The following is a 26,578-nucleotide window of genomic DNA, read 5'->3' as shown; positions in this document are numbered from 1 at the left end:
TAAGTCTAACAGATTTCGAAAATATTGATTTAACGTTTCCACGACAGTCTACGGCTCAGTTACTTTAGCGGAACGACTCGGTTTTATATCCGACCAAGGACCCGCATTCCAGTAGCGTTCCCCAAATATTTATCACTTTAACTGTATTAATAATTGTGTGGCACCAAAAGTTCTCTCAGGCATTTAGGCCGAGGTTAATTGCCAATTTTCGTTGCGTATTTGCATTTTTAAATTTAATTCCTACTTTTTCAAACTTGCAAAACCCAATCGGACAGACCAGGTTTAATAGGTAAAATACGGTACACTAGACAGGGCTAGTGTACTGGGCACAATTACGTTCTGGATATTGTAGCAGGTTAAACTCCTACCTATCCAGAATCGACCCCGACATACTAAACATATGTCCGGCATGTGAAGGTACCCCGCACGACACTAACCGCCTTTTCACATGCCCCAACAAACCCACTCATCTAACACCCCTCTCCCTCTGGACCCAACCCGTCGAAACAGCCAGTTTCCTGGGCCTACCGTTAGATGAGCTAGACGAAGACGACCGGTAATTTACATAACGCTGACAGGGCAAAGATACTGCTACAACAACAACAACCAGGTTTAATTATATGGAATTCGATCGCATGTAGTTGGCACAATTTTCGCTGAATATATAATAGACATCTTCCAAAATGGAATATTTAATGATTTATTTTTTGTTTTTTATTGGTCTACTTGCTCGATATCGGCTAATTAATGCTTCTGCATGTGCCATCGGATACCGTGAGAAACAAACAAGTATTAAATGTATATAATAACGTACATATGAGTGTTAAAAACAAAAATAAATATGAAGTGTTAAATTACTTATGAAAATAATGCAATGAGCAACAGCATTTTTGAACAGAAATCGATGCAGCTATGCAATTATTTTTCGTATTTATGAGTAGTATAAAAATATGCAAATGTATATGTGTTTTCAGTTGGCGATGAGTATGTAGATTGGGGTTTTTCAGGCTACATCGACTTGTATAGACTTGAGCACTTGCTTTTCAGCTGCGTTTAAATGGCTCACGAACATACCGAAATGTTCATTGTTGGAGAAGTTTTGCAAGAATTTCGTAAGATTTTCCTCCATATTTGTTTGGAATAACGGATTCTTCATTAGCTCTTGGGTAAGTTGATCGTCGTCGGTGTTCTCCTCATCGTCTTCATTGAAATACAAGTCGGATATAAAGCGTGGCTTTGGTGGCGAATTTCCAGAGGGCTTATCGCCGCCTGCACCACTAGACGGATCGTCATCGTCTTCAGATTCTTCATCGTAATCGGCGAGATTTGCTTCTTTCAAATGAGCCAGCTCATTTACAAGTAGTTTAAATATTTTCACTAGCGCCGGTATGGTAACCCACTGTTGGGCAGCCGCCGCTTGTGATCTGGTTTTCACGCGCGTGCTAGGCGAATCGGATATAACTTGTTCCTTAACAGTGATGGAAGTAAGACGATTATCTTGCGTGGTCACACCGTATTCGAAAAGTTTGCAAAGTGCCATCGTTGTCACCTAATAAAGGAAAAATGTTATGAAAAAAATATTCGACCCAAATTCAGTTAATCATCTTTCTTACCTTTCGTTCAAACGCTCCAAAAAAGGAAGTTTGTCGCGCTAACCAATTGCTGAACACGAATTGCATAGCAGGTTCGCCTGTGGGGCCGGGCACAGTCGATAGGAAATTCAGTACTGCATCCATTTGTGTGAGGAAGAGATGCGCAAATATCACCACCAAACTCATTATCACTTTTAAGCTTTCCGCAAGTTGCATTTTACTGATTACAGCCTTTAAAATTAGATCTACATTCTCGCCCAGCATATTGCCCATTTTTGTGATGATGGTAATGACCAAACGATCGACCTGGCCAGCAGTCATTTCGTTGTTCATCGGATTCAGCAACATTGTGGTCAATTGCATGATGTAGTTCAGGCCTTCACCATTTTTGTATGAGCATATCTGCTCGGGAGAAGCAAATATAAAAGCGCGTAAGCATTCGCCGCCAGACACCAATACGGCATTATCGTCCGAACGCAGTACGCAGTGCACCATTGCGGGGAACGAATTCTCCACCAGCGCTGCTGACAATGGCGCTTTTGAATATCGCACAATCGTTGTTAAAACATCTAAAGCAATGTCTTGCTTGGCGGTGTTTGCTTGCTGGCCTTGCAACGAGAGGATACTAACAATAGTCGGTATGAATTTTTCCTGCAGTGGCTGCAAACACATCGGATTTTGTAAGAGTGCTTTAATAAGATCTTGCACGATTTCCAAAATATACGGATCTTCGGGGTATTTCAAGAACACTGCGATCGCTAAAGGAATGAGTTTTACTTGTGCCTGAGCAGCAAACGATGGATCAAACTGCAAATGTTCAAAACACAAAATTTGCTTATTATTTAAGTGTGAGTTTAGGAAAATATTACCGTTATGATGGTAGTCAAACACTCCAAAACAAGTGTTAGCACTGATGATTTGCAACCAGGTATTATCTCTAGAATTCCATCAACAAAACCGGGTAGTTTTCCCTGAATCAAAGTGCGCTTATCACCTTCCGACTTTTGGTGTGCTTGCACAAATCCATGGATAGCTCTGAGTTATAGAAAATATTAATATTAAAAATTTTGCTTAATATTTGTCAAAGCTGCATTCAATCAAACTTGCCTCACTGCACTTATCTTCAATATTATGGGCTTTTCAGATGACAAGCTTTGTATCGTTGCTACCAAAATCTCCTCCAACATCTGTGGGTTGTAAAGTTTTGATCTCGAATAAGTGCTAAGCGTCCACAAGGCACGTCCGACCAAAGGAGCAGAGTCCTGACAGTTCAGCAAATTGCGAACGAGCTTAAGGTAGTTCAATAAATCGAATTGGTCTTCAGTCTCAAGTATAAGTTCGCGATATGAATGCACAGCCACCATGCAAGCTTCTTGAATTTTCCACCAATTTGGGTTGCGAGCAGTTTTTTCAGCCTCCGCTACATTCATATGCCGACCGAGAGCTTCTTGTAATGCTGGCAGTACTTTGGGACCAAGCTCATCACATAGGGCCTTGTAATGCAGAAGATTAAAGAAAAAAATAGAAAAATATTTATAAAAAAAAATTTATATAAAAAATATATAAAAAAATATTAAAAAATATATAAAAAAAATAAAAAAATATTTAAAAAAATTTAAAAATAGTTTGATATGAGTTAAATCTTCATAAACGCATTAGTGCAAAGTTTAGTTGTTGTTGTAGCAGCAAAGACATTCCACATGCATGCAAGGCGAGTGTTGCAGGAGTCGCAGCCCTTGGCCGGATATATAGTAAATCCGGGTCGTTCCGGTAACGTAGAACCGATTGTCGGAGGAACGGAATTTAATCTCTTCTTTATCTGAGCCTGAAGAGGTGAAAATTGCCAACTTGTGTAAATTAATTGAATATTAGCATTGCAGTGGACATTAGCTCACTTAATTGTTCGGTGATAAAAAGAGACTGACGCTTTGCATTAATGCTTTTATGAAGTCACCGGTGCTGCTTGTTACACTTACACCGAGGACATCTTGGCCACACAGCCTAATAGTCAATTCCACACCGCCTTCCTCCTCGTCATCCACGAATTTTTCGGGATCTTCGTTCCAGTCTTCAATCTGTTCTTCAGGCACTTGTATATAAACAATTACGATATAAATCAAATCGGTTAACACATTCTTGATTACAGAACGGAATTTTCCAGCACAAATAATACATTGAATAAATTCAAAGATTTGAATAATCATTGTCGAAAAGTTTGTGAGTTCATCGTCTTCAGCAGATTCTGAGATAGGAAAAGGATTGTGCTCGATTTGATTAACAGTGACTTTAACGTAAACATCTGCGATTTGTGTGAGTAGCTGCCATATAATTGGTAGTATGCGTTCCATGTAAGGTTGGATATATTTCGGCATTTCTGTTACTAGAAATGTTAATACTGGAATAGATAACATAGATTTTATCTCCTGCTCTAATATGTGAACAATTAAAAGTACTCACTTTTCACAATTTCTGTTCGGAGCATGAAATTCGAAGTAGTTCCGCTATTCATTGATAGATAGTGCATTAATTTTTCCATGAAATTGTTTAAAATTGAGTTCATCATTGCTGCCTGCTCGTTTTTATCAGCAATATTTATGCTAATAGACAAGAAGAGTGACTTCAAGATACGTATAGCTGAAGTACGCGTCTTAATACTGTAGTTCTGTTCCGATTCAAAGATACGGTAAACCTCGGAAATAACAACGGGCCCTAACTCCTTGACTTGCTTCTCATCATACGAAAAGTCGTTTAGTATCTGCATAGCACCATGAATCGAGTCTTCATTGCCACCCAAACATTTTATTATAATATCGAATAACTCGGTCCAAATTGTTGGCCAGTCGGTCGTGGCGATTGTTGATATAGTATGCGCCACCGAAGAACGTATCTTCGAATTGGGATCGTATAATCCATTCGGCAAAATATTTCGTATTGTACGCTTTGCTTGATCTGTAGCCACATCGTCGTTATCACTCCAGTGATTCTCCACGTAACGCGTAAGCATAATACAGGCAATTTGACGCAGTGGCAGGTCAAATGACTGATTCATAATAAGCTCCGATAAGTAGACGCCATAACCTGAAATTCAAATTGAGCCAAAGTTGGTTGCAAGGCACCGTAAAACAAACTATTCGCCTCACCCTCTGTATATTCGAGGTGCTTGATCTTTTGTTCGGCAGACTGCAATACGCTTGTATCTGAGCTGAGTAGATTTTGTAACTCCTCGAAGAGCGCTTGTTTAACAGAATCCGCATTTTGAAATGCAAGCGACATTGTACTTTCGAATTTCTTCACAAAATAAGTAAAAAGTTGAAATCGGCACGTTGCAATTGATTGGAAAACGAATGACAAACGGAATATTTTTGCATGCGGTATGAATTCCCCGCCTAATATGCAGCTGTTTGTCAACTGTCAAATTTTTGCAAACCAATTGTTGCTGATTTGTGAAAATCGAAGACCCCCTACTTTACACAGGGTAATTCAGAAAAAACAAAAAGTGTATGTAGTAATCGATAAACAGTATCGATATATTATTACCAATATGTCAAATCAACGAATTTAAATTGTTTAGCGGAAATGGAAATTATTGGATATTTAATGTTAAATGAATACAAAGGGAAATATTTAGTATAATGTCTATTGCTTTGAAAAAAAAAGGTTAAAAGGGGGATAGAGGGGTGTATCCCCATCTTAACTGAAAACCGCACCCTCCGGAGCCTTATAGTTTTTAAGTAATTAAATGTTAAAGTTCTGTAATTTAGCGAAAAGTTGGTATTGCCATACACCTGAAATAAAAACGAAGTTCGTATGCAGGAATGTTCAGTGGAGGGTTAATTGTGAAACTGCAGTATTTCTTGCTGTAATTTAAAATTGAGAAATATTTTTGAAAATAAAAACATACAACTCATAGAAACTTAATAACAATGATATTAAGCGTATCACAAAATATAATAAAGTAATTAATAGCCAAAAATTACGGTTTATAAGTGTATTGTATTGCTTCGTTCAGTTTTACAAACGGGTCCTCATGCCTTTTATAAAAAGATTTTCTCCACAAAAATTCGATTATCATGTCTGCAAAACAAATAGGGCGGCCGTAGTTCTCTTTATTAAAAAACTCGTTTCCTTTCAAAAAAATAACCCTCATCAGTCTAACTCTAGCTACGCAATCCGCAGTATTTTTGCGTAGAACTCCTTACCGTGTTAAAACCATTGAACCCAAAATTAAAACGTCATGTGCGTGTGTGTAGTAAGGAGACACAAAACCCCCATCCCCATCATTAACACTAAACTGAAATACTTCATTTTTGTTCATAGTTTTGTTTTCATTTGCAGGCATCCGGCAACACTATATTGTTGTCATTCAAATGTTCTTCTTATTCGTGTTTAAAATTGGAAACTGATTATATGGGCAAATGCATTTGCATTTAATTTTAATAAAAATAATTCGAATACTAGTATAAAAATAAGTAAAAACACGCGTGTGAGTGAATGTTTAGTGAATTTTAGTGAAGGGCACTTTGAAGGCAAATAATTACGAAACTATTATTTCCCGAATAATTGGGAGTTATAAAAATTGTTCCTTAACACCTCCCTAACATCTCCACCAAGTTGCATTAATTAAGACATTATAGTTTGCCAAAAATTGCCCAATATACATTATTGCGAATTCCAGGTAAAAAAAAAGCTTAGTCCTTACCTCTAAATAAATTCTGCAAGAAATTAAAAAACCAGTAATTTAATTATCTCTCGCTGGAGAAATTGTGTCTACTAATTTCATACTAACGCGACTTAAACGCACAAAAGAAAAATCTTTACTATTACAAATTGATTATGTTATTCTACTGCCTGTGAAGTTAGGTTAGGCGAACTATCCTCATGACACCAACTGAAGTTCTGGCGGACTATTTGTGATATAGCGGGAGAGTTTTAAAAACTATCTCTATATTGGAAAAATATCAATTGAATTTCATCAAGATTCAGTTTGTACAAGATTCAGTTTCAAGATTTCGCGGTTCCAGTAAACAATCGTTTAAATCGTAGAATTATGCCTGACGAGGCAATTCTTCACCGAATCGAAGAAGCGAGCTTTGATGCTTAGGGGCTTACATGGGTTTCGTCGGGTAAAAGAAGGCCTATTTTCAATATTTTTTTTCTATGTAAAAAAATATTTATTTAATTCAAACTTTTTTCTGTCTTATAGATACATACAATATTTAAAGAATAATTGGCTGAAATTTAGAATAATGTATATTGGGCAATTTTTGGCAAACTATAATGTCTTAATGAAACAATACTGGTGGAGATGTTAGTGAGGTATTAAGGAACACTCTTTATAACTCTAAATTATTCGGGAAATAATAATTTCATAATTATTTGCCTTCAAAATGCCCTTTGGAACTTCACTATAATTTGCCACTTCACTAAAATTCACCAAATATACACTCACACGCGTGTTTTTACTGATTTTTATGCTTATATTCGAATTATTTCTATTAACTCTTTCCGGGGCGCTGGTATAAAATTTATACCACTTATTTAAATGTTTTTCCTGCATTTTATGCGCATTGATATAATTCTTTTACCACTTATACAGGCAAGTTTAAGCTTATATTTTCTAAAAAAAAATATAACAAGTGTTTGAAAGAGATAAATATATATGTTTTTTACGCGCAAAATGAGTAGAATGTTGAAGTACTAAAGTGTTACTCAGAATTTATCATATTTTGTAAATAAAAGCACGAACAGCATCGGTTTGCTACAATTTTAATAAAATAAAGTGTTAATGAATTAATTACTCAGCCAATGGAATAAAAATAATCAAAAGACTTAGTGTGGAAAGTGTTTAAAGTTCCTGGTACAAAAAGAATACCACCGCGCGGTATATACGTATGTAAATGACATTGGCTAAAAAACTTAAGCAGGGTTCGAGATATACTATATACGGGTAAAAAAGGAGATCTAGTCGAAAAAAAACTTGGAGAACGTGTCGTTCTCGGCTTAACTACTGATATTGGGGGAAAACATCATAAAGTGTTTTTCGATAATTTTTTCACTTCGTTCAATTTGATTCTTGAACTGAAAAAGCAGTTGGTAAATGGATGCGGAACAGTGCGAACCAATCGAAAATTTCTTCCTACCGATATTAGACCTGGTAAGCAATTAAAACGGGGCGACTATGATTGGCAAATTAGTGATTCTGGTATACTCTTTATGAAATAGATTGACAAAAGAGAGGTTACAGCTTTATCTAAATTGATGATCCGAGTAAATTTGTAAAGGTACAACAACGCCAAAGCGATGGTTCTGTCAAAGAAATCGAAAAGCCTGAAATAATACACGACTATAATATGCACATGAATAACGTTGACAAGTTAGATCAGCTAAAGAAGTACTACGAGCTGAACAGAAAAAGCCGCTAGTGGTGGCACCGAATATTTTTTCACTTTCTTGATATTGCAGTCGTGAATTCTTTTATTATTTCTAAAAGTATAGGGTACCACTTATCCCTTAAGGACTTCAAACTTGATTTGATTTCAATACTATGCAGTTCAGCCTCACCACCTATTCTTGGAACCAAAAATAAAAAGCAAGCTAGAGTCCGCATAAAGAAAAATAAACCGTATGTAGATCCAAGCCTACGATCTTCATCATCTCACCAACCAGTCAGAACAACCTTACGTAGATGTGCGTACTGCAGCACGACAAGCCACCAAAGAAGGACTCAGTAGATGTGCTCAAGTTGTAATGTGCCACCTTGCCTCAGCTTTTTTTAATGAGTTTCATAAATAATCCTCGCACTCCATGCGCGATGGTATAAAAATCGTACCACATCCTTGTACAAAATCCTGCAAGGATAAACATTTTTTTTTTACATTTTCTTCATTAAATGTCTCGAATAAATGAAATAAAAAAATCTTTGTGTTTAATTTTTAGCGATTTTTTTCAGTGCGCCGGAAAGAGTTAAAATTAAATGCAAACTCATTTGTCCATGCAATCACTTTCCAATTTTAAACGCGAATAAGAAGAAGATTGAAATAACAACAGTATGGTGTTGCCGGATGCATACAAATGAAACAAAAATATGAACAAAAATTAAGTATTGCTGTGTTAATTAATTTAATTTAATTTTAATAACTTTATTATTTTTTGTGATACGCTTAATATCATTGTTTTTAAGTTTAAATGAGTTGTATATTTTTATTTTCAAAAATATTTCTCAATTTTAAATTACAGCAAAAAATACTGCTGTTTTACAATGAACCTTGCACTGAACATCCCTGCATATGAACTTCGTTTTTATTTCAGGCGTATGGCAACACCAACTTTTCGCTAAATTAGAGAACTTTAACATTAAATTACTTTAAAACTATAAGCCTCCGGCAGGTTCGGTTTTCAGTTTTAAGATGGGGATACACCCCTCTATCCCCCTTTTAACCTTTTTTTTCAAAGCGATATACATTATAGGTACTAAGGTTTTCCCGAATAATTTCTGAAATTAAAAAAAAAATATTAAAACTCCTCCATTGTGACGTCATTTCCGGTGACCTCTCGAAAAAAGGTGCGTCCGCGTTGCCAGCATAACTCCTGATAGGATCATCAAAAATGAAAAAACAAAAACAAAAAAATTGGAATTTTGACATTTTTCCAAAAAAATGACAACTTCGGTCAAATTTGCTTAAAATTTGGTTTTTTTAAAAAGCTGTAATTAAAAAAAAACAAAATCTTTCGTTCAAGCACGAGTAAATTGTATCTCGAACACCTGTGTAAAATTTCATCAAGATCGGTTGAGTAGTTTTCGAAAATATTTGACAACCGACTTTGAAAACACGGTTCCGAGAAAAACGCGTTCAAAGTTTTGAGTAACAATAGAAGTGGCTTGAAGCGCACACCTTCCAAAGGCTGCATCTCCAAAAATAATATTCGGATCGGCTTGAAAATTAAGGATAATATTCTTGAGATGTTGTAGAAATTAATAAGCAAAAAAAAATCGATTTTTTGAATCCACGAAATCCATACAATGCCTTAAGTTGACCGAAAAAAGGGTTTATTTTATTTTAGACCAGAAGCACTGCACATGAAATTAAAATGGGCGTCGTTGAATCGATGAAGATGGGCCTTAGCGTTTAAAAAAAAGAAGTGACATGTAGGGATAGGGGTAGGATAGTCGAAAACTCTCCACTCTCAACGTACAAATTTACTTATATACAAATACACTCACAGATATACATATACTGTTCTTTAACTTTTGATAGTCCTGAAGTTGCACTTCTGTTGTCTGCCTTTCTACGCTTTTTTTGTGTTGCAGAAATAGCTGGTTATGAAAGCAAGAGACTACAAAAGTAAAGAAAACGTTTAGAAATACTTTGAATCATTGCAGCAATGATGAAATTGACAGGACGTTAATGAACATTTTTAACTCTAATTGGGAGCATTCTCCGAATGCATATCACGGAAGGAATTTTTAGTAGAACACTGGAGAGGAGGAAAATGAAAACTGCATATACTTACACACATACATACGCCTAATTGGTTAAACACTCTACGTTTGAACATACATGCATATGTGTATGCACATAATTGCCATTCCTGCTAGCAAACAGCAGTTGTTGTAAGAAGTCAAGTTACCGGAATCAGAATGTGGAAAACATTTGATGTCAATGACAATTAAAATTGCGAATGCGTATCAGATGCCAGCAACAATGTCCAGTCTTTGTTGGTTAGTTACGGTAAAATAATTAGTTTCATGTTATGTTAGAATAACAGACCTGCAGACGCGTACAATTATACATCAAAATACAGTTTGATATCACAGACAGTGGAATGCCCTGCCGTTTTGTGGATTTTCATACCGCTATTTAAATTAAACTTAAAAAAAAATATAACAGACTCTGGTGATTCGAGTTGCCGCAACGGGGGGCAGAAATATTCTTCTAAAATAAGTATGCAAGTGCGTTCAAGTATTTGCATTCAATTTAACACATTTCTGCCCATCTGAAACCTATGGAAGCTTCACCGTTACACAAAGGAGCTGCATTGAACTGAGTAGGAAATTGAGAAGAAAAGTCTTCCAAGGGGGAAAACCGTAGCCCATTAGCTAGTTTGGATGGCAGTATGGATGAGAGGGCTTTCTGAATAGTGGTGCTCCGATAGATACATACATACATATATGGATATTCCACTTATGCAATGACAAATGTCTTAGATAAAGCCATTTTCAATATGGTAATATGGAATATTCCCACATTGTGTCGAAAATTAAAGAAAAGTGCATATTTTTAGCGTATTTTTAAGTATAGGGTTGTTCAATAGGTGCGCTTCAACTTTTTTCCGATAGGGAGGGCGAACGACGCAATATTTTTTATTTTTCGCTTGTCATTTGTAAACTTCATTAGTATACATTTCATCATGGAACGCTACACACTTGAGCAACGATTGCAAATCGTGCAAATTTTTTATGAAAATAATCGTTCTGTTGCTGCTACTTAAGAGCATTACGGCCATTTTACGGTCCATTTAACAAGCCGTCCCGTTTTGGGGTTATGTGAAGTCATTGGTCTACAGTAACAAGCCGGCGACGATTTGTGAGCTCAAAGCCAATATTGAACGCGAAATTGCTGGAATTTCGGCCGATTTATGCAAAAGAGTGGTCGAAAATTGGGTTCAACGATTGGACTTCGTAAAACGTGCACGCGGTGGTCATGCAAAAGAAATCGTATTTCATACTTAAATATATATGTTCAAACTCGATAATAAAAAAAAAATTAGTTAAAAAGTCAAACCGTTTGTGTTTTATTCAAAAAAGTTCAAAAGTTGAAGCGCTCTTACTGAAAAACCCTATATATAAACTTATTTTTCTATGTTTGGCCAGTCAGAAAAAAAATTGTCAAAAATCAGCGTGATTTTAACTGTAGGATGTAGCTCGAAAAATTTAGGGTGTTTTTAGAAATTTGTTTTACAATAAAAAAAAAAATTAAAAAACGATACTTAAATTTTTTTGCTTTTTATTTAACTTCTTTTACATACAAAAGTGAAAAAAAAATTCTTTAATTTTAATAATTTAAAAAATGGTGCGGAAGTTGACACTCCCGAAAAATTGGACCTGAACAGTGTTGTTCATTTTGGCTCTTCTATTTATCTGAAACACAAAAACCAAAAAAATTAGTAATCAGTATGACTGTAGCTTTGCCCCGTACCAGAATAAAAAAATAAAAAATGACAAAATGGCGCGGTTCTAAAAGTCGGTTTTTTCAATTTTTTAATAAAAACAAACGAAATAATTGAAATAATAATATGATTCTAGTACATTGATGTTATGAACAACATATTAAAATTTCAGACGATTTGGTTGAATAGTTTTTTTTGACAACACCAGGGCGAAAAAAATAGTTTTGAGATAAATGAGTTTAAAGTTTTGACCATTTAAAAGCGACCATTGATACCGCCGCGTGACGAATCTGATTCTACCTGCGAAAATGGCTGTAGGTTCGAAAATACTGGGAATCCTTCGAAAAATTTGACTCTCGAAATATCAAAAAAAAAAATCGATTTTTGAAAGTTCTTGACCACCGGGACCCCTTAAAACTGTAAGTCCGTCCATTTGTGGAACAACATCAAGAAGCACATCACAAATAGGGGGAGGAGCCTCACCAAACACCCAAAAAAGGGGTAAGCGCCAATTATAAACAGTCTTGGCCAAAAGTGCTAGCCACCCCACTAAAATACATGCAATTTCAAATGTGGCTACGAAAGTGGCCGCTACTTCTTGCAAATGTGTCACTAACGTGTTTAACCTTTGATTACAACAAAAAAATGTACAATCTTATAGGAAAAGCCATGGCACACTTGCTGCGTAATTTCTAAAATGTTGCATTTCTAAAGGTATACTTAAAATATTTCTGCATTTTAAATTTGGTAGTCAATGTGTCTTTAGAGCAAAATTATCAAGCGGATATAAATCATTTCCTTTTATCGAAATGTCTAAAAATGTTGCTTCAAAAGAGTGAGAATCCAAGTTTTAAATGAGGAAGGGAAGTTCCTGGTTGAAATTGCCAATTTTGTGGGATATTCGCAGTGCGCAGTTGAATGTGCAAGGATCGTAAAAAATCATCTTCTGCCTTTGCAGGTGCCCTGTTGGAAGAAATTCAACCAAAAATCCGTTAGTTCTCGAACAGCTAGAAAAAGGCTTCTGGAGGCAGGTTTAAAACGATGCGAAACTCGAAAGAAGCCATGGATTTCAGAAAAAGAACCAGAAAAAGTTTCAGAATGGGCTCCCCGATGCCAACATTTTACGGAGAAAGATTGTCGAATGTTCTGTGGTCTGATGAATCCCAACTCGAAGGTGGCTGAGTTTACATCATTTTAAAATATAAACAACCGTAGCTTCTTACCCTAGTCCAATCTCGGGGAAATAAAACAAATCTCTCCGATACCAACATTTTACGGAGAAAGATTGTCGAATGTTCTGTGGTCTGATGAATACCAACTCGAAGGTGGCTGAGTTTAAATCATTACCCTAGTCCAATCTCGGGGAAATAATTCAAATTTTGTAAAATGATTTTCCTTTCCTCTTCTACTGGTATTTGGGGTGTGTTTTTTTCCACTCTCCCCGCGAAACTGTCCAAAAAGGAATTACCTCCTGGGGCTTATAGGCTGTTAGTTATTTCGTCTACGAACCTCCGCGCGTCTTAGATCATTGTGGATATATTTTGCATGCGCGCAGACTCTCTGCCAATTATCACTTGATTTTAGCATAAAATCTATAATATTTTCTCCGTTTAATATACCACAAGTTTCGGGAGCATAGCGTAGGCATTGGAACAAGACATGATCAGCGTCTTCTTCCCTATCCGTGCAGATTGAGCAGTTTGAGGAACTGCCAGTTGAGTTAGGTGGAAGTTTATGTCCCCATGATTCATTTCCTACCACGTCGTAAGAATGGGTTTTAGTCCATCCGTCTATCTACCTTTCGGTTATCTGTTCCACCGGTCTTGCCAGTGGGCGATCGAACGACGACTTTCTTCTTCTGCAATAGTTTTACGACTTGCTCTACCGTCGTGTTCAGATGCCCTTATATATGTAGCGTATGTAGCGGATACGTGTGAGCTCTTCGATGGGTCGTCTGAGAAGAAGGTTCATACGGTTGCTTTCACATTGCTTTGCCTATCAATAGTTACAATAAATGTCGAGACTCGATAGCGGTAGATCTAATGAAAATATTGAGAGAGCTTTTCTCTCTGTATCATATGATAGTGGCAGGGGGTTGCCACATACCTCCCTTTGCCGTTTTTTTTTTTTTTTTGAATTTTATTTTACAGGATCAAGTTACGAAAAGAAGAAAAAAATATATAAAAATGAACTTAATATTATGTTATTAATAAATCAAGCTTAAACATTATCGGCGAAGTGTACCCGCCGTGTACTTTTAGTTGTGGTTGAATCTGAGGAAGTTTCTGCTGATGGTTCATTGTGGATTTCATAGACCGGCTTGAGTCGATCTACTGATATCGATGTGTGCTGACCTCGAATGTCTACGCAAAAATATTTGTCATGCCGGGATATAACCCGATATGGACCCTGATATGGTGCTGAAAATGATGGTCCGATTTGACCTTGACGAATCAAAACGTGTGAACAAGTGTCCAATTCTCTGAAACGAAAAATAGAACGTTTTCCGTGTCTTGACATATCGGCAGGTGTTAAGCTATGAAAGCGATTTCTTAAAAATTTTAGCAAGTCGTGAGTAGGTTGTTGTTTATTTGCTGGATTGATGAATTCTCCAGGAAGACGAACCGGTTCACCATACACCAATTCAGCGGGCGTCGTAGAAATGTCGTTTTTCCATGAAGCGCGTAGACCTAGGAGTACAATTGGAAGTGCGTCATACCAAGTATTATTGTGGCACAGCAACGCCGATTTCAATTGCCTATGAAGTCGTTCTATAAGGCCATTTGCTTGTGGATGATAAGGTGTCGTTTTTAGATGACTGATAGCAAAAAACCGTGAAAGCTGGCGAAACAGGTCGGACTCAAACTGCCCTCCGCGGTCTAAAGTTATTCTAAGTGGAACGCCATATCTTGCTATCCAGTGATGTATTATTGCGTGCGCGATTGTTTCAGTATTACCATTTTTTAGTGGAATAGCTTCAGGAAATCTAGTGAAACGGTCGATTATTGTCAGGCATTGGCGAAAGCCATTAGAAGAAGGCAGCGTAATAAGATCAACATGTATATGCTCGAAGCGCTGAGACGGTAACTGGAATCTCGCTGGTGTTGTAACCACATAGCGTTGAATTTTGTTTCGCTGACAATCAATGCAGGATCTCGCCCATTCACGACAATTCTTATTGATTGATGGCCAGATATAGCGGCTGGTTAAAAGCTTCTGTGAACATCGTATTCCGGGGTGGGAGAGAGAGTGTAAAGAATCGAATACCGCCCTCCTTAGAAATGCCGCTACGAATGGACGAACTGTTCCTGAGGATACATCACAGTATAAGGTAGTGTTATGCTCCGGAAAATGCAGATTTTTTAATTGAAGCGTCGCGTTAGGATTAGCGATAAGTTGTTGAAGCTCTGTGTCACCTTTTTGAGCATCTGCTAACTGTTGAGCTGTCACAGGAGCTGAGATTGTTTCTATTCGTGATAGTGTATCGGCCACTATATTGTTCTGCCCACTGAGATGCTTTATTTCTGTGGTGAATTGGCCTATAAAATCTATCCGGCGAAACTGCCATGGTGTAGCGCGCCCTGATGTTTGCTTAAAAACATATTGCAGCGGTTTATGGTCAGTATATATCACAATATGTCGGCCCTCGAACATATACCGAAAATATTTCACCGCATCGTATATTGCGTGGAGTTCGCGATCGTAAGTTGAAAGCTTGCGTATCGATTCTGGTAGTATCCGGCTAAAGAAAGCAAGTGGTTGCCATGAATTATTCGAGCGTTGTTGTAACACTGCTCCGATCGCAGTATTTGACGCATCTGTGAAAATGGCCAATTCAGCATTGGTATTCGGGTGTGCTAGCTGGGCGGAGTTGGCCAGGGCCTCTTTGGATTGTTCGAATGAATCTTTAAGTGCTTTGGTCCATGTTACTGGATGTGAGCCTTTAACACTTGGACCAGCTAATGCTTCGTTCAGTGGTCCGAGTAACTCCGCCGCGTTTTTAATAAATTTCCGATAGAAATTAACCATGCCAATAAAACCTCGCAGTTTTTTTACTGTTTTTGGTGGCGTTAGTTGCCGAATCGCACTGACCTTTTCGGGCAGCGGTTTTATACCATCACTTGAAATGTGATGGCCTAGAAATTTAACCTCCGATTGACCGAAAAACGACTTTGCGTTATTAATTACCAGTCCGTAGTGTTCAAGACGTTGAAACAAAGTTTTCAAGTGTGTGAGATGTTGCTGCTCATCGTCTGAAGCGACGAGTAGGTCGTCAATGTACGGGAATACAAACGGTAGATCGCGAGTGATTTCGTCCATGAATCTTTGGAACGTTTGCGCCGCATTTCTCAGTCCAAAAGTCATGAAAGGGAATTCAAACAACCCGAAAGGTGTGATAATTGCTGTTTTTTCAATGTCTTGTTCGGCGACTGGAATTTGATTAAATGCTCTGACGAGGTCTATGGTAGAAAATATTGTTTTCTTGTACAAATTAGCACCAAAGTCTTCTAAATATCGCACAGGATACCTGTCGGGCACTGTGCGGTCGTTGAGGCGTCGATAATCCCCACACGGCCGCGATTCGCCGTTCTTTTTAGGCGCTAAATGCAATGGAGAGGACCACGGGCTTTGAGATGGACGAGCAATTCCCAATTTCAACATTTTGGCAAATTCCTCTTTAGCTACTTTAAGCTTGTGTGGTGCAAGACGACGTGCCTTGCTTGACACTGGTGGGCCTTCGGTGGTTTTTATGTGATGCACCACTGTGTGCTTGGCAAATTGGAATGCACCGTTAGGTTTGATGATGGCTGGAAATTCTCTTAGAAGAGCGCTGTAGGGCGATTGATTGGGAATCACCTTGATTGACATAATGTGCGATACGTTTCGCACTAGCCCTTGAGATGTTATACCCGAATTTTCATCGCAAATTTGTTTGTTTTTTAAGTCGACTAACAAACCAAAATGGCTTATAAAGTCGGCTCCAATAAGTGGCTTCGTTACGTCGGCGATGACAAAACACCAGGTGAATTCGCGTCGCAAGCCGAAATCAAGCGTAAGCATATGACGCCCATACGTTTCAATTGTTGCGTTTGTAGCTGTGTACAACTGGTACCCAACGGGAGTTACGTTTTTCTTGATTCGCGAACGAGGGAAAACGGATAAGTCAGCGCCTGTGTCCACGAGAAATTGTGTCCCAGAAGCGCGGTCTGTCAAAAAGAGGCGGTGCGATGTTGTAATTAGAGAGTCTTTTACCGCCTTTATAGACCCTCTTTCGTGTTTTTTGCAAATTTGCAACCTGGTAGGCATCGTCGAGCATTAGCGCCAAATTTTCGGTGATAAAAACATTGGCCGTCTGTCGACAAACGCACGCGACTGTGTGACAAGCTGCGTCTGCCACGAGGTTGTGGACTATGTTGCCTACTACGTGAGTTGCTTATACGGAACGTTTGTAATTGCTTACGTATTTCTGCTATTTCGGAGCGTAGTGACTGCTCTTCGGAAATGGAGCGAGCGACGTTTGGAATTACCTCGTGAATTTTGTCAGCTAGGCGACTGAGATCTTCTAGTGAGGCGTCGGGCTGTGCTGCCAGGCAAGCGCGTGTTTGCGGTGAAAGTTGGGACTGCCATCTTGCTTTAATAACGTTGTCTGAAACGTCCGGACAAAGACTACGAAGGTGACGAAAAAATTGTGACGGGGTGCGGTCACCAATTTCCTCACCATCTAAAAGTTGTAGGAGCTTAGCGTCTTTTGACTTCGTAAGGCGCTCGATTAGGGCCGTCTTCAGCGAGGTGTACGGTGTTGATGTAGAAGGCCGTAGTATTAAATCTTCTACCTCCGCTGCTGATTGCGTATCGATCAATGATACTGCATGGTGGAACATGTCGTCTTCATTGCAAACAGATCGAATTCTGAATTGCGATTCCAGCTGGGCGAACCACAGCGCAGGCCGCTCTGTAGAGAACGGTGGCGCGCGAACAGTCGTGCCCGTTGTAGGATGCATTAGCGGATGCTGTGTTGATGAGCCTGCTTCGTTGTTTGTTAGGGAATTTGCTTCGTTCATCATGACCCTTTTGATGCTTGCGTCGTGTTCAATCCGCCGGAAATTTACAAAAAATATACTCCTTGGTAGCTACGTATTTTTGTAGACTGTCGCACAAATCCAGTCTTATGACTATATCTTACCAATAAACGCCGATGTTAGTGGATGAAAATGGCCCACTTTTAATTAAAGTTGTATGTTGTAATTGTCGGGGTCACCAATGTAGCGTATGTAGCGGATACGTGTGAGCTCTTCGATGGGTCGTCCGAGAAGAAGGTTCATACGGTTGCTTTCACATTGCTTTGCCTATCAATAGTTACAATAAATGTCGAGACTCGATAGCGGTAGATCTAATGAAAATATTGAGAGAGCTTTTCTCTCTGTATCATATGATAGTGGCAGGGGGTTGCCACATATATACTCTTTGCATTTCTTTCGCCAAAATGTCTAAGGGGACTGACTAGTCCTGCTATAACGAAGGAAGCATCGTCCGAAATTGTACGGAAGCCGCAGATAGTTCGCAAAGCGCTTAGCCCATAGACGGCTCTCAGTTTTTTTCTGAAGCTATTTAAGTTCAGTGCATCAGCCCCGACCGGTGCGGCATACAAAAGAATCAAGCTGACTACCCTGCTATATAGTGTTCTTTTGCTGTGGCTAGGTCCGCCATTATTTGGCATGATTCGCGACAGACAAGACTGCACACTCGATGCCTTCTTCACAACGTATTCCAGATGCGTTTTGAAGTTTAAACGGCTGTCAACCATCACTCTTAGGTTTTAATAGCGCGTTTTGAACTAATAGTTACACTCCAGCCATTACGTCTATAGTTTCTACTATATTTCTGCTGCTTATTAGAACTACATCGGTCTTATGCTTAGCTAATTCCAGCTTCATATAGTAGCCCTTAGCCAAGTCTTTTGATCCTGCTTACTGATTCGCTGGCGATCCTCTCAATTTCGTGGATAGGTTTTGCTACCATTACCACCGCGATGTCATCCGTGAATCCAATGACTTTAGTTCTAGGGGGCATATCCAGTCTTAGAACCCCGTCATACATTAGGTTCCATAGCAGCGGGCCCAGAACTGATCCTTAAGGAACCCCTGCTGATACGCGTGGAGGAGTATACGCCTTTGTCACTTCTAAGCCTCAGTTTACGGTCCGTGAAATAGCTCTTAACTATTCTGATTATATAACTAGGTGACCCTATTTTTGCGAGGGTTCCTAGTCCAGAGTTGCCACAGCGCAGTATTCTTATTTTCCCGCCGCGCAATCTCTTACCTTCAATGGAACGGGGTGTGACGTTCGTACATAAGTACAGCCGAATGTGCAAAGCTGGTACGCAGCATGCCCCAGGGGATTGCTGCTGTTATCAAAGCAAATAGTGGACCTACTAAATAAAATATTTTTTTCACTAATTCCTTTTATGATATTTGTACTTATTTATTATAATAATAAAATACTAGTATGTAATCGGGTGGGCTTTTTTCCCACGGAAAGTAAATAGCATATGTGACACTTTTATATATTAAAAGTTATGATGATTAGAAAAGTGTATATTTTTATTCATATATAATATGTAAGAAGTTATGCATATAACATTTTTAAAATTTTTTTCAATTAAATCAGTAATTTTTTTTTTTTAATTACTTCATTATAAACTACATTCAACGTCAAGTTTTCGTTATTGCCCATTTGAACTCGTATATTTTCCCAGGATCTAACCCGGCTTAACGCAACATAAAGTTGGCCGTGAGCAAAGCAATCCTCCTTTAAATGAAGCCCCACCCTTGATAATGTTTGCCCCTGGGCCTTATTTATAGTTATGGCGAAGGCTATTATAATGGGAAATTGGCGGCGCTTCAACGTAAAGGGAAGTGTGGTTTCGCTCGGCTGCAAATTTATACGAGGCAATAGAAATCGCATTCCCTGAGCCTCTCCGCATAACACTTCCGCGTGCAAAAAATTCGGATGCATTTGTTTTATGATAAGTCGTGTGCTATTCACCAATCCTTCTGCTGGGCTTAAATTGCGAATCAACATTATCACTGTTCCAATTTTCAATTGAAGCTTATGCGGCCGGGTTCCACAAAAATTGAGGGAGTGTAAAAATTCCACAGGGAATCTTACCTGATCTTGTGAATCTTGTGAAACAATCGTATCAGCGCTGAGATATGTGCGCTCTTGACCAGGTAGCATATTGACTATACTCGAGTTTATGATGGCACATCGATTATTTTTTGGACATAATATGGCTCGGTCTTTTAAATTATCGATTCCTATTATTCCATTATTTGGTTGGAAAATCCAGTCAATGAGGTTTCCGTTTTTTTAAAGAATTTAATTAGGAATTTTTACTCTTGATGCATTGTCTTGCCCTTCGCCGTGTCCTATGCGCAAAAGAAAATTACAATAGTCGAGTTCTTTACTACGCATATTGATTGTGAGCTTAAATTATTTAAAAAATTTCCACAAAGAGCAACGCTTTAAACAATTATCAACTATGCCAGTTCGCGTACTTCTCGGTACCACAGGCAAAACTTGCCTAAAGTCTCCACCCAGAATAATAATTTTCCCACCAAAAGGCGTCTCATTTTGGTGAATATCGCGCAAAAGATTAAAGAGTTCTTTGCCCATACAATGCTGAAAGAGAGCTGAACAAAGCAAACGTACTCATATATATGCGTATATTTGTGTGTCATTCCGCTTTGCATAGACATCGCTGTTATCAATATGAAAGTTTTGATAACTTTACACGCAAATATTTCATGAACAAATTAACCAATTTTAATTTTTATAATTTTCGGGAAATATGCTCATCAAAACCTTTCTTTTGATATATATTTCATATCTGTACATATTGTAGTTTAGTCAGAATAAGCGCCATGTTTTAAAATAATACTATAGATCATTACTTCACTTTTTAAAACGAAAATTTCAGTAATTATTGAGGTGGCTAATACTTTTGGCCAAGACTGTCATATATAACGGACTGGATTTTTCTAAAAAAAATTATTACAAAAATTAAAAATTTTTTTAAAGTTTCAAACTTGTATTTTTATAAGGGCAAAAAATTAATATTAAGTTGAAATTCACACATATAAAACTTAAAGTATTATCTTATGGCTTAAAAGGATTTTAAGGGCCTTTTTGTGACATAAATTCAAAATTTACTCACATATTTTGAGTGCTAAAAATAAGTTTTCAGGAACAGATTTTCGGTTGTCCTATTCATTACATATCAAAATACTGCCTCTAGATGCAACAGTAGTATTAATAATCGTTTACGAGATCCACTTAAACAACTAAAGTTGGATTACATGACAACAGGCAAAGAATTAAGATGAAAACTGAAATGTAGATGTACAGATTTTGGGTATGGGCACAGGTAGAACTGCGTAAATGTACTTACGAAGTGACTGGCTGCTGTTGGGTGGTGCTACAAATATCCACACTCGTACACACAAACACCTACACGCACCGTAGCTTTTTTCGCAATAATTTTCTGCTTACCCCTCTACAGTTAAAAGTTTTTACAATTGAATTGTTTTGGTGCTCAGAATAGAAATGAGCAAAATAGAGGTGGCATGAAAGCTCTGTAGGTAAAACACAAATACTAACACATCAGATTTTTCTTAAATCTTCTTGTGTGGGTCGCGGAGGCTCTGTACCATTTTTTTGCCACTCGTATTGCTTAAAATTTTAAGTTGGCAGTTAGAAGTTTGGTAGCTGCAGCAACCATCAACACCAAGACAACATACCTATGGGCTTATTTATACACCCTGCAGGAAATGTGAACTAGTGGCACAAACTCTTACGACAGGTATGGTTTCAAGCAGTGTGGCCAGAAGTGAAGATTTATTTGTTATTTTTCTAAAGTATCAATTTCTTTAAATTCTCAATTTAGAAAGTTAAAAAATAAAATTTTCTAACAAAAAAAAGTTAATATAAATAACAGAAAAAAAAACCGAAAATTATTATCTTAATTTACTAAATTGTTTTCCCATATGGACTGAATTAGCGAACGCAACTTGAAATTTTATGCTTAAACAAAATGGACTTATCTTTCTCCATATTTATTTAATTAATTATATATCAATTAATTAATTAATAATCAAAGTACAATTTTTTGAAGTGAAACTTCTTAGGCGTCGATGGACGAGCCAGAATGGAGAGTAAAATTTCAAGGCCATGCAACGTTTTGGGCATTTTCGTTCCGCGAGAAAGAAAAAAGATATAACGTAGAGGAAAAGGAGAGTGAGAGCTTTACCTTATATAAATTTAGATACACTTTAGGCTATTTTTCCTGAGTTTTTCCTTATGGCTGCTAATTTCTAGTGAGAAATAACACTGCGTACTTTTTGGCGCTTGTTTGTTGGTGCAAACTTGTAGGAAATATATTTTTGGTGCCTACTTTTTGGCGTTATATTTCCTTGGTGCCTACTGTGTGGGGCGTATTTTGGATCCATTTTTTATGGAGTTTTTTTTTTGGTGCCTACTTTTCGGCGCTTATTTCCGTTTCCTGGCTAGTGCTTGTGCGTACTATAAAGTGCTATCCATTCCGGCGTCGGATTTATTGGTATTTCCTTGCGGTAATTTGTGCCGTTGCTGCGGTCCTGGAATCGCTGCTTTTGTGCGGGTGATAAACGCTCGAAGTAGTGCGCGTTGTTGCCACGGTTTGTGTCCGGCGCTTACCTACACCGGTCGCCACTTCTCCGTTTTGTGTAAATTTTGTCTATTTGTATTCTCGGCAAGTGTTGTGAATTTATTTAGATCTAATTCATCAGACACTGCGTCGCCATTTCTTGTTATTTGGCTACCGAGATAACAGAACTCATCCACATCTCCAATAATAGGCCTCTTCTATTCGCCATTTCTCCGCTCGCTATCTCTATGCTCGATTAACTTGACGAAAAAATTGCATGCGAAAGCAACAACAAACTTATCGAATAAGATTCGCCGCTAGCGAGTATGGCTGTAGCTCATCAGAGTTGCCTTACCAAGACATGTAATTTAAGGCCGCTCCCCTCCAGCGACATATGTTCATTTGTACCAGTTGCTTCATCTATTCGCCGCTTGCCAACTCTTGGCGAAAAGAAGAGACCTAATGATAGCATTTCCGCTTATAAGGGGTTAGGGGTAGTCAGAGGCCCGAAAAAATGATGATTTTCGAAATTTTTTTTTTACTAGCCAATTGCTTTATTTAAAAAAATAAAAACATAGCATTAATACATCACGTTTCGAATTGACTTTAGCAAAATTTCAAAAAAAAAAAATTTATATTTGTAAAAGTTATTGCTATTTGTGTGGAGCCCGTTTCTCCAGAAGTCCGTTGCGGTGATCATCACAAGTCCTTGGAGATCCATCTGTCATCACTCACCAATCGGACAAGAGAAATAAGTTTTATTAATAGATAATCTTGTACCTGATCGAAGCTTTTTTTCCAAAATTAACAATATAGCGGCCTCAGGAAATATTTTTCAAATTTTCGAGAAAAAACCGACAATTAATGGCTTAAAAAAATCGAAATTCTTGAAAAAAAATCCTTCGATCAGGCACTGGTTTTTAATTTTTCTCAAAAGCAGTATAAATTTTATTGAAATCTACCAAGCGGTTTTTAAGTTACAGTGATCACCAGTTCAAAAAACATAGTTTTGAGAAAAACGCATTTAAAGTTTTGCTACTTTCTCTCGAACGCGCCGGATCGCCCGAGCTCACTTTGTTAATTATTGAATAACTCGAAAAATATTTCTCGGATTTGAAGATATTTTACTTTAAGAAAATGCAAAAACAAAAATCCAATTTTTTGAAAATAACGAAAGCGATCTGGTCATGATTGTAAATTCAGCAGTGCAACACCTTGGTACTAGCGGAATTTCCTGCAGGGTATGTGAGTACTCATACAACCATATAAAGTGTTTCTACTAGTATGGAAGGCGAATGCAATCGGCTTTTATTGCTGCTAAACCAAACATGGATGTTGGCAAAAAAGTTTGTCTGCGCATTTCGATGCGATTTTTCGTGCCAATTCGAGCGCGCATTTTTATCTGCTTATAGGGTTAACACTGAACTTTTACGCAGCTAAGAAAGTTTTCCGCCATCCTCTACCCTTCGACGTATGTACGATTACTGAGATAGTTATGGTACGAGTTAAAGTACGAAACAGCTCCGAAGAGCAGAAATTATTTTTATATTTGAGGTTGTTATTAGTGTTTATATGAAGGGGACGTGTTTGCAGCAGCTTTTTCGATTGGTGCTGTGCTAACGGCATACACTTATTTACATACAAAAAGTTTAACTGGTACGAGCAGTAATACCGCAAGTAGGCACATTGAAAACAGTAACGCTTTTCGGTATAGTCTAGAACAGCGCATAGTGCACTAAATAATTAATGCAATAAGCAGATAGTTGGAACACTGAACAACCGAATGAAATGAAGTTTTATTATACTACCAATTAAGTGGTAGAGCAAAATACAAAACCCTGGCCAGAAGTATAAACATAGACATTTTTCCATTACGTAACTAGGCTCAACATTTTTTAAATGAGTTGAAATAATTGATTTCCGCATTTGGATGTTATGGTGTGCCAATTCATTTTTTTATATAACAAATATGCATTTATATTTATTTATATTTATATTTATTGCAATATATAAATTTGTATTAATATTTACAATTCTAAATAATAAAATAAATTTATAATCAAATACTTTATAATAAATAAAATTATATAACTAAAATTGATTTAAGCTAAAAAAGCGTAAAAAATACAATATTATTTTTAACACAACAAAATAAATTATTGATGGTTATTTTCAGACTTAAAACAAATAATAATTACTTGAGTACTTCTATTACTTGAATACTTCCGAAAAGACAACGAAGTTGATTTTTGTCGAACTTTTGGACAAACTTCCCATACGAAAGTGTCGCTTTTTCACAACCTGGAAAGCGTTCTTTATAGCTTTCGTTGGGGTTCTACATCTTTTCAAAAATGCGACTTAGCTAAATATAAACATACCACCACAAAAACCATGTAACACAAAGTTTCAAACTTTGTATAATACAATATTTTTCAAAATTTCACTCAAATATTCAAAAACCAAAAGTAATCTGTAGTCACTTCAAACTTGCACTTTTAAACTCAATAGGCTATAAAACTGCATGCCCAGAAAAGTTCTAAAAATTCTGGTTGAAAAGTTAACCTAACCTAACCGTCTTAAAAAGTGGAACATTTTAATGAAATTTAAACAAATTATTTTCAAAGTTTGAACTATAATATATACTATATATATACTAATATATAATAGAAGAGAGAAGAAATCGTATCACTATGAATTAAGGGGGTCATTTATCGGGTCAAAAAAATCGATTTTTTGGAAATAATTTTAATCTATTCTACAACTATTTAAGAATATACTTTCAAAATTTCAAGTCGATATCTGTATTTTTGAAGGAGTGACAAAATTTTTAACAGGACGCGACGGGTGGCCTGATCGCCTGTATCCAAAACTTTAAACGCGTTTTTCTCGAAACATCATTTTTCGATTTTGTGTACACAATTGAGAACGCTGTATTGAACCAATCAGGCTTTACAATAGCTCATTTTAAAGATAATTAAATTGTTTTCAATGTGACATTAAGTGTTTTTAAAAAAAAAAAGATTTTCATATTTTTTTGTAATTTTAAAGTCAATTTTTATGCATGAAAAATCACTTTTAACATAAAGCTGGGTAAAAAATATCAATTTCGACATTTTTTTTTTAAATCAAAATGTCACATCGAAGGTATTATCCTAAAGTTTTAAAGAAAATTTGGTTTTTTTATTTCAGAAAAAAATTCAGAGCGCTAGAATGTACACAGATAGAATGAGGTGCCATGGACGAGGTGTATATTTCCATACTTAAAATGTTTTTTTTCTTCTCCGAAAATTTTTGTAGACAGTCAAGACATTTATTAAAGTACTTTATGAATTACAAAACGTTTGAAGTTATTTTACCTGAGAAAAAAATTCCCAAAAATGATGCATTTTTCGACCGTCTAAATTAGGGTCCCCCCTTAATAGTGGTTAGGATCTGTCATCTGGCCATAAAAGCACTTTTTTTGTAATTTTATGAATTTTTAAATTCTTTAAACTATTTGGCAAGCATCAAATAAATATTACTGCCAGCCCGTAATGATTGTCGGATCGGAAAAGCTTTGCACCTCTTTTCTTCTACATCGCGGACACTTCACAAGTTTCGTTTTGAAATATTCATACAGATTCTTACTTATCAAAATACCATACAATTCTGAGTGCTCTTTTGTCGGATATCCCCTCTGAATCACATAACTACACTATAAGTATCTGGAGTGTGCTGCCAAAATCTGGCGCCCTTTACACCACTTCCACATTGATAAGATAGAGCGCGAAGGAGCTTCTAAAATTTACCTTACATTCATTGGGTTTCTTGGATCCTATGTCTTCAATATTGCACGTTTAGCGCTGCTCAATTTGAAATCAGTCGACAAAAGAAGGCCAATATTTTCTTTAACATTTATTTTTTGTATTATCCAAGGAGCTTATTATGGTTTCTGGAAATACAACTTAGTTGCTTTTTGTCAAATTTTTAGACGGTGAGTTTGTCACTTTTAAAATGAATCAATCAGTCATTAAAAATAATAAATCTTTAATTTTTAAATTTTTAAATTTTTTACTTTTTTTTAAAGGTATCTTCGTACTTCTTTGCCTTTCTATACAGGTAATGCTAGAAGGAATTATGTCCGTAATGTACTAAG

General features: G+C 37.0%; 1 protein-coding gene across 1 annotated transcript; it reads right to left on the bottom strand.

Annotated features, from left to right (window-relative positions):
• Positions 1-676: 676 nt before the first annotated feature.
• On the bottom strand, positions 677-4,988 carry LOC129250724 (importin-9). The gene is made up of 7 exons (XM_054890326.1): positions 4,733-4,988; positions 4,050-4,670; positions 3,569-3,987; positions 2,700-3,085; positions 2,462-2,627; positions 1,614-2,399; positions 677-1,549 (listed from the first exon to the last, which is right to left on the bottom strand). Exons 1-7 carry the CDS (start codon positions 4,863-4,865, stop codon positions 1,004-1,006), a joined length of 3,057 nt encoding a protein of 1,018 aa, XP_054746301.1. The 5' UTR covers positions 4,866-4,988; the 3' UTR covers positions 677-1,003.
• Between the last annotated feature and the right edge of the window lie 21,590 nt (positions 4,989-26,578).

This window comes from Anastrepha obliqua, chromosome 1, assembly GCF_027943255.1.
Source record: "Anastrepha obliqua isolate idAnaObli1 chromosome 1, idAnaObli1_1.0, whole genome shotgun sequence".
NCBI lineage: Eukaryota > Metazoa > Arthropoda > Insecta > Diptera > Tephritidae > Anastrepha > Anastrepha obliqua.
The sequence above is the reverse complement of the archived record's forward strand: the minus strand, read 5'-3'. Positions and strand labels throughout refer to the sequence as shown.

Excerpts from the sequence above, each read along its gene's own strand:
- LOC129250724 (XM_054890326.1), bottom strand. The coding sequence starts at position 4,865 with ATGTCGCTTGCATTTCAAAATGCGGATTCTGTTAAACAAGCGCTCTTC. Across the intron at positions 3,086-3,568 it reads GTGGCCAAGATGTCCTCGGT|GCCCTATGTGATGAGCTTGG; the intron begins GTAAGTGTAACA and ends CTGCATTACAAG. Across the intron at positions 1,550-1,613 it reads TTGGAGCGTTTGAACGAAAG|GTGACAACGATGGCACTTTG; the intron begins GTAAGAAAGATG and ends TTCCTTTATTAG.